At 47.6% G+C, this 8,882-nt stretch overlaps 1 protein-coding gene across 1 annotated transcript; it reads right to left on the bottom strand.

The window, feature by feature from the left end:
• Positions 1-104: 104 nt before the first annotated feature.
• On the bottom strand, positions 105-8,726 carry C1QL3 (complement C1q like 3). Its single transcript, XM_062633721.1, has 2 exons — positions 7,431-8,726; positions 105-2,904 (listed from the first exon to the last, which is right to left on the bottom strand). Exons 1-2 carry the CDS (start codon positions 8,016-8,018, stop codon positions 2,725-2,727), a joined length of 768 nt encoding a protein of 255 aa, XP_062489705.1. The 5' UTR covers positions 8,019-8,726; the 3' UTR covers positions 105-2,724.
• Between the last annotated feature and the right edge of the window lie 156 nt (positions 8,727-8,882).

Genomic DNA, 8,882 nt, shown 5'->3' with positions numbered 1-8,882 from the left:
TGAATCAATTTTTTATCCTGAACTTTTGGGATCTCACAGCGATCATGTGAAACGTCTCGCAGACCAGCTTCTCTTTTGTAAGGAGGCCACACCAAAAGTCAAAATGTATTACATAATACAGTTTTAATGAGTTGTAATAGTTATAACAAAGGTTGTGATATAAGTCTTTACAAATCAGTATATCAAGATATGATGAAAAAGGAAGAAATGTTTGCCTTCTATGTGTTTTTCACATAAAGTGTGTTCTTTGCTCTTGTCTAACTTTAACCAGGGCAGGTGATTTAGCCAAAAAATGGTCTTATGCAGTAGCAGTGGTAGCCTCATTTCAAAAACTTCTTCAACTTGGACCATATCATCTGGTAGTATTACACTTTTCCAATAGATACCTTAGTAAATGCACATTGCAAGTTGTAAATGATCTCTAGCCTGCTACGCTACTGTTGAATACTATGTAGAGAATCTGTAGCTACACTGCTGTTGTGAGTGTGCTAACCAGTGAAAGCAGCCATGGAGCGAACAGACCTGAAGTCTGTTACACATCTGTTAATAAAATACATTACCTTGTGGGAAAAAAACCAACCCAGGAATAACCACTGCAATGTACGGGTATAGGTTGGCACTTTGTCATAAAGTAAAAGTGTTACCAGCCTGGTGAGATAATACACAAGGAATTGGCAGCACAATGTCCCTCTATAAATCCTAGCTGAGTTAGACTGGATCTGTCAGCCTAGACTAACTCAATACTTGTTTTGAATTGGACAAGTCAAAACAGGAAGAGTAACACTTTCTGTTTAAAATAAGCTTAACTCGTTCAAACAAGAGATTTTCTGAGAGATTCGTAAAACCTTTTACTGAGCAGCCAGCATCAGAGAGCTTTTTTGTCACAGTGGCAGACACATTCAGCATCTTAGTACAGATAAATCTGAGTCTGTAACCTTAGTATATTAGACAGGGTTGCTTTTGGCAAAGTACATGAAACAGAAATGCTAGGGGTAGCTTCTATTACTCTTTAAGAAGTTATGAAAATGTTACCTTCATTTTGCCAAAATGTTAAGCAACATAACCAACTGTGCTAAGGAGCTAATTAATTATCCTGCTATAGTAATTTCGGTTTAGAATGAGATCTGCAAGTTTTAACCTGAGAGAAATAGACTGCCTCCCCTCCCCAAACCAAACCAAATAATAAATCCATTTTCTGAATAAAAATACTCTATGGACATTACTGGTATTAACTGATTTTAAAGCATTTTTATAACTATGCAACTCATAATGCCTGTGTTTAGTTTAATTCTCCAAGCCATTAATCCTTTCTATGGATTAAACTTTGAGACTTTATATATATCTATATATATATTTATATGAATGAGAAAAATAGGTTTTAATACACACTTTTTTTTTTTTTGCATGTAAATATCTGCTTCTTTCTTTGCATATGTGTTATCATTTTTGGTAATATGCTTATTTGTGTCCATTTCATAGGCACACCTTACTACAAACCGGTAACTAGCTACCATGGAAAAGGTCTGTGTGACAGCATTTTCTCACACGTCAGATCTCCCATTCTTCCTTTGTAGGAATAAGCCCACTAACATCAGTGAGACAAGACACCTAAGACAAGTAATGTTTTGACCCATTATACTCCTGCAAAATTCTAGTTGAACATCTGCAGTATGTTAAGTCATAAATATTTTATTAGAAATTGTACCCAAGTACAGACTAAGCGCTAAAAGACTAATGACAACTAATTGCTGCAAAGAAAACACTCTACCTTAGTCTGAGGATGTGGATGCCAGCCTTGCTAAATATTTACACTACTAACCATCAGGAATGGGCCTGTAAGAATTGTCTAAATATATATATTTACATGTTTACAATTTAAAGGCCAAATCATCTTTTTTTTCCACTAATATCAATGGGAGTTTTGCCATTGGCTTTGGTGGAATCAGGGATTTGGTCCAATAGAATAGTTCATATTCTATTTTATATAGCTGTATTTTCCAAGAAGTAAGAAAAAGGAAAGTGTTTCTTCTATCCCTTTTCTTTTAGAACACAGTTAAGGGGAAAACAAAATTTAAACAACTCCACTGGGTTGATTTGATGTCAAAAGTCTAATGCAAACCTACAAAGCAGGAACATTGAGTTAAGGCTTGAAGCTGATTAATTTCTAGTTTTATGTAGAAGGATAAGAGAAGTACAAATCAAACAATTCCTTTGGAGAGAGAAAGTATATTTTGATTACCCCTTCCTTTTATTGGAAAATCATTCCTCATCACACTACGAGTGGACTCCAAGCATCATTGTTAGCAAGTAAGTCACAAGAACCAAAGCTGAAGTATGGATAAAGCAGCAAGATCATAACACATCAAAGTATCATATACATTGAAAAAATACCTCAGCGTCCTTAGGTGGTGTTTTATTTTTCTATAAAAATTTGCTCTATGTAGGACTTCATTCACATGGACACTGACAATGAGGAAGTATTTGCTTTGGCGGTACTGGATCGCACATCTGTTTAACTTGTTTTGCAATTTTTTAACATAAGGTTTCTCTGTGTTGTACAGATGTGAATCAGGTAGCATTCGACTTTTCCCCCCCACTAGTGAGGTGCTCGATGGTCTCTCTCTGCTGGGGTGCTTGTTTCATTGACTTTTGCCACGCAAATCCATTGCTTAGAAGAGCAAGCTTCATTTTTGGACTGGTTTGGTGGGTCTGTTTTACTCATTATCAGTCAGCATAAATAATAAATCCAGAAAATGTGCTGTATTTGTTGTTGTTTCCTCCATGTGCTTTTCCTCCATCTAATTTAATGTAAACTTCATCTCCTGGCTCCAAATGAAGAACCACGCTGTTACTGGCATAGTCGTAGTTCTGATCAGCATCCTGAGCAATCGCACTAGCTCGAACCTACATAAAATACATAATGAGTGGTTAAGAAAACTCGGATAATTCTTCCTGCATGGTGAAATTAAAGCATATCTTCAAATGTTTTATTCCGCATGCACAAGTTGCCACATTAAATGCCTGGCAACATATACTGTAGTTCTTTCCTGCGGTTATTGCTTATTTTCTCCTATAATACAACCTCTGAAATGAAAGCAGTAACTAAGAACTATCCTTTCTCAGTCATCTTATTAATACACAACCACCACCTGCACTCCTGTAGATGTTTGGAGACTTTTTAAATACACGCGGAATAACAGCTGGAGTTGGGACAACTGAATCTGGTCATGTGCCAGTTTTACATTGGCATTGCTTTTCTTTGAGTGGGACAAGTGATTGACACTGGTGAGGATCCGCAGTGAGGCCCTGTTGATAATACCTGGCTGGACTTTTCCCAGGGGTGATTTATTGTTGTACTACTAATGGCATTATGCTGCAAAAAGAATACAAAACATCCGCACCCAACCACACACACACTCCAGTGCACACAAAGCAGGTAAAGAGCCTGGTCAGGGTTTGGGGAAACTGCTATTACCACATTTCAGCGAGCAAACGTTTAATTTTGGTGTGGTTTAAGAGATGCAAATGTGCAAAATCACACGCAAGTGGCTCTTCACACTAGGAGGTTTTGGGATATACAAGTCACCGAGGGCTTTTTGTTTGCACCTTTCACTTAAACCTATTTTTTTTTTTCTGCATTCCTCCCTTGCTACTCGGCTGCTGACTATGTTTGACATTACTAGCAAACGGGAAGTAATCTGTGATTTCAAGATGCGTGTTGGTTTCCAGCACTGAATAGCCCGTGCCATTGCAAATCTCCAAATCATTTATATATAATTTGACCCTGTTCAGTAAAATATTTAAACTTAGTTGTATGTGATTTATTTCAGTGTAACACATCATCTGCTTGGCTTTGTTCTAGCATAGTTACAGAGCAGTAAGTGATTTAGTGGTCCTGCAAACCTGAACTAAGTAATAATGCATGACTTGGTGTACTATATGTGGGATTTTATCTGTTCTGAGTTGAAAAAATAGGCTATAACTCACAATTTTCAATGGATTCCTTTCAAAGTTTAAATGATAAATTTCCAAATTAAATTTTCATGTGATAGGATTTCACATTAATACTGAAACGTTCTTTTACCACACGGGTTCTTATGGCATTATGGAGCTGAAAAAAATCACAGTAGGTGGAAATTCTTTATACATCCTGTAAAGAGAGGGAGAAAGACTTACAAGGCTTGCAGGGGTGTGACAGGCTGCAAATTTAAACTGATACACGGCAGGATGATAAACCCCAACTATTTCAGGATTTCTTGGTCCTGAACTGCCTGGGATTGTTACAAAATAGACGAGCTATTTTGCTGGTGTTTAAGCAATAATTATTCTAAGCACTGGGTATTTCCTCTGGATTAATGACAGGCAGGGTGGAGTTGGAAGTCTGGGCCATTAACCCTGGAAATACCCTGCAAAGGAAATAATGGGCTGAGACACTCGCTGGGAAGGTGAGAGTGTAAACAAGGGGTAATGGGAAGGAGAGAAAAGGCTACAGGTGAGGTAGGAAAACTTTCATAGAGAGCTAGTGTCTTGCATAGTGGCAAACAAAATGGTTAAAAGTACATTCCAGATTCCCATTTACATGGTAATGAAGTGCTACTTCTGTGGATCTGTCTAAAATGTTGTGCTTCTGTGGATGGTAAAGGAGATTTCAAATTGCATTAGTGACTATCTTAAGGGAGTCAACATATGGTCACTGACTACAACAGCAATGAATTTTTAATTGTTAAGATTCTACATACAGTACGTACTGGCTGAAGAGAAAAAAAGGAAAAAAGACAATATTGAAAGTCTAGAAACCAAAGTGCCGATCTTCCTGCCCTCTGCATAGCAATAAATGCCCTCTATACTCTACAGTGCTATTCTTGGAGGTTTTACCTGCTTGTTTGGTTAGCCAGAGCAAAGGTTAGGAGAACAGTCTCAAATGAATTCTCAGTGTACTGACTGCTGCAAAACGGTAAATGTATCTCAAAATGAAACGGCTAAGGGGCTATACATTTCAGAAGTTATGTGCAAGTTCTCTCATGAAGCTATGCTCTCAGGTTGCACACACATACTAAATAGTGTGATCTAAGGTAAGCTGTGTGATCTCAGTTTACCTTAAAGGTGAGATCAAGCTTCATAACCATTAAAGAAAGCAATGTGTTAACAGCAGAGACCTTGAGGTTCCACCTGCGCACTGCTTAGGGATGATTTGTTCCCCCTGTAAGTCATGCACTTTTCAGGGGTTTGGTCTTTTCATTGTTAGAAAACACCGGATTTATAATGTGACCTTTGTCAGACTCCCATTTAACGACTTCCTTCCAAAATGTCTGAGCTTTCTTACAAATAATACGCAAAATTAACCGCTGTCAGATCAGCGTTTAGTGTTTCAAGCATAAATCATCATCAAAAGGAGGCACTGCTGCATTAAAACTGTGTATCAATTTTAAATAGTTTGTATTTACCTAAACACTTATCTTTGCATGGAGAGATACAACTATATACATAAAGCCTCTGCCCTTTCTTGTATTCCCCCCCCCCCCCTTTGAACTGCTGCGAGATTAATTTGTCTCATGGCTGGTACTGGAAGCAGTTACATTTGGGAACGATTAGACTTCAAGTTCAATGCAATAATTGAGTACTTTTTAAAATGTGCTGGTGTGTATTTTGTTCAGGGTTTGGGTAAATAAACACTTTAAAGCATTATAAATGGGGGTCAAAAGCAGAAGAATGTTTTAATGCCAATAAAATGGTATCCTCGCGGTGGAAAATACTGCCTTTTTCTGAAGAAATCGAAGTGAGTAGGTAGCGATGTACTTCTCTTTACTAGTCCTGCTTTATCTGCTGTGGTAGTATTTATGGTGGACATTTTCTAATTTAATTAATTGCTGCTGATGGCCTCATTATTCTGGTTCCCTGGTACTTCTGAGGGGCCATAAACAGAAGGTTAAGTGCTCTATTAAATGAATTAACCGGCCGCCGTCGCTCCCGCCTGCGCCGAGCGCCAAGGGCCGGGGGGCTGAGGGCTCCGCTGATCTGCGATGCTCTGCGGGGACGGGGCGCACCGACTAGCGAACGGACACGGCGGGGACACCGGATCAACCCCCAGCCCAGCCCGCCGGCGGGTGAACAGCCCGGGCAGAGGGCCGGGTACCCCAAACTGGGAGAGCCGGCAGCCAGCAACCCGCTGCGGGCCGGTACAACCCGACCGGGGAAGGACCTGTTGAGCGGAGGGTCCTTCGCCCTCCTTCCGCAGTGGAGGCCGGGGAAGCACCACGGGGCTCCCAGAGACGCGGGGAACCCCGTGTTGCCCTCGGCACCCAGGGCAGGAGGCTTGGCGGTATCGCGAAGCGCTCTCATAATTAGAGCCAAGCTCTCTGTCTGCGAGCAGCGTACGGAAGAAAGGAAAAATTGCGAAGTACGCTCCTCGGGGGCTATGTGATAGGCACGGCCCCTGCGAGCGCGGTGCCAACCTTCACCCTAATTAAAATGGATGATTCCTCTGTCTCTCAGACGCTAGCACGGCTGGGTCTTTAATTATTCCGAACGTTTCCCTCCTGTCGGGGATGCCGGCAGACCTCGGGCAGTGGCTGTGTGTCGGCCCGCCGCTGGGAATGGTCTGCGGACACCGTGCTCTCACTGCTACCGGCTTTCCCTGGCAGAGGGAGACTGCGCTCTGTGCGTGCCCAAATCGGGCGTGGGAGCCCCGTCCCGTGGGTGTCTTCCTCGCTCACATCTCACCCTTCCCCACGCAGGATCACCCCTCTGAGCTCACCGCCTCCCGCGACTCTTGTTCCTTCTCAGCGAGATTCCGCTCCGTGGGGGATCTCCTGTCCCGCTCGCACCCGCGGGAGCAGCCGCCCCCGACGCCCTCTGCTCCCGGAGCGGCATGCTGCGGCTAGCACTCCGCGGCCTGCGGCCGACACTGAGAACCGGACGAGGGAAGCGGCCGGCTTCCAGGTGCTGCTCTGCCCGAGAGCGGGCTCGGACAGAAGGCTGGGAGCGGGAGCCAGCGGCGGGACTCTCGGGGGAAAGAGTGCTCTGAGTCCGCATTCACCCCGCGGGCCGGCGGGGCAACCGAGGCGGAGCCGGCAGGGCCCCCGTCGGCTCCGGAGCAGCGAGCGCCCGCTCCCCTCAACTCCCCCAAGGGTTTTCGGCCCTCCCCGCCAGTTGTCTTCACGGCGCCCACTCCCTCAGGGAGCCCGGCTTTCCCTCTCTGGTGCCGACTCACAGAACGATCAGGGTTAGACGGGACCTGAAGATCGCTTAGTTCCAACCCCCGAGCTATCCCAATGCACTTCCTTGCGCCCGCTTCCTCAGAGACCCCGTCTCCCCACGGGTGTCTGCTCCCCTCACGGTACCCGGCTGCCCTCAACAAACCCGACTCCCTTCCGGTCTCCGCTGCCCTCAAGTCCCCTGCTCCCCGCGACGTCCCCCGTCGCGGTGCCCACCTGGTTGTTCTTGCAGAGGTCGGCCCACATGCTGGTGCCGTCGCCGCCCCGCATGAGCACATGGTAGGTGAAGAAGTAGATGCCGGGAATGGAGCAGGTGAACTTGCCGGTGGTGGGATCGTAGTGGTTGCCCAGGTTGGTGACGACGTCGTCGAACTTGAGCACCTCGTAGCCCTCGTGCTGCCGCTTGAGGCCGGCGTAGAAGGCGATCTTGGGCACGGTGCTATAGGTGGCGGCGCTGATGGCCCCAGCCGCGTTCAGCCCCGGCGCGCCCGGCGGACCAGGCAGACCCTGCCGCCCCGGCTCGCCCTTCTCACCCGGCGGCCCCACCGGGCCCGGCGGCCCCGGCTCCCCCGGGGGGCCACGGGGCCCCGCTTTGCCCGGCCGTCCGGCTTCCCCCTTGGGCCCCTGGATGAAGGTGGGCAGGGACTGCATGAGGCCGCGGTCGGGCGTGGCCGCCGTGCTGGGCGCCTTGGTGCCGCCGTAGGGGTCGCAGACCATGCGGCAGGTGCCCAGCATCTCGTAGTGCGCCGAGGTGCCGGCCGAGCTGACCAGCACCGGGATGAGGATGACCAGCAGCAGCACCATCACCACCCCCAGCGCGCCGGCAGCGATCAGCCGCCGCCTGCTGCCCACCAGCCGGCTCAGCGCAGGGCGATCCTCTTGCCTGCTTTTGGACAAAATCTTGATGGTTGGCGGGGGACCTCCTCAGAGCCGAAAAACCGCCGAGCCCGCCCGAGCTCGGCTCCCCTGGGGCTTCGTCGCCCTCCCGCTGCCGGTGGCGGCGGGGGCTTCAGCGGGTCGCGGCTCCGCTGCGGCCGCGGGGCGGGAGGGAGAGCAGATGAGAGCAGCGGAGGGGAGGGAGCGCTGCCGCCGCGCCCCGGCCGCCCGCACTTTTATGCTCCTGCTGGCGATCGACTTTTTTTTTTGCAGGCTGTGCCAGTCTGAGTCAACTTTCCCTGGAACTTGCCTTCCCTCTCGCGATCGCCCCGCTCGCCTCCTCGCTTGCTCGCTCTCTCCTCTTTTTCCTCCCCTCGCACAGACGACAGTCCTCAGCGGGGACGCGCCTCCCGGCCGCCCCGCCGCCCCGCTGCCCGCCGCCGAGAGCCCGAACCGCACCGCCGCGCCGGAGCCCGAGCCCGAGCTGGAGCCGGAGAGAGAGCGGGATCCTGCCCGGGTGCCACCTGCCAGGAGACGAGGAGGCTGACGAGCGCGCTGGAGCAATTTATAGGCACCCAAAAGCGCAGGGGAAAGGGGAGCTGCTTTGGCATCTCATTCCAGCATCTGCTCTGCTCTTCCCACTCACAGAGAGTTTGGCATTACTCTGGCAGTGTGGGAAATATGTATTTCCCCCCCCACACCTCTCTCCCTCCCCCTCCCCTCCCGCAAACGGATGAACAGTGAAATCGTGAGCCTCACTCACTAGCTGCATCTTGCAATGACAGCTCTTTC

The sequence above is a fragment of the Pezoporus occidentalis genome, unplaced genomic scaffold (assembly GCF_034315485.1).
Source record: "Pezoporus occidentalis ecotype Australia unplaced genomic scaffold, CSIRO_AGI_Poc_V1 ctg40, whole genome shotgun sequence".
NCBI classification, from domain to species: domain Eukaryota; kingdom Metazoa; phylum Chordata; class Aves; order Psittaciformes; family Psittacidae; genus Pezoporus; species Pezoporus occidentalis.
This window is presented reverse-complemented; position numbering and strand designations above follow the sequence as displayed.

Coding starts and splice junctions, on each gene's coding strand:
- C1QL3 (XM_062633721.1), bottom strand. CDS start 8,018: ATGGTGCTGCTGCTGGTCATCCTCATCCCGGTGCTGGTCAGCTCGGCC. Junction 2,905..7,430: donor ACCTCTGCAAGAACAACCAG/GTGGGCACCGCG, acceptor TATTTTATGTAG/GTTCGAGCTAGTGCGATTGC.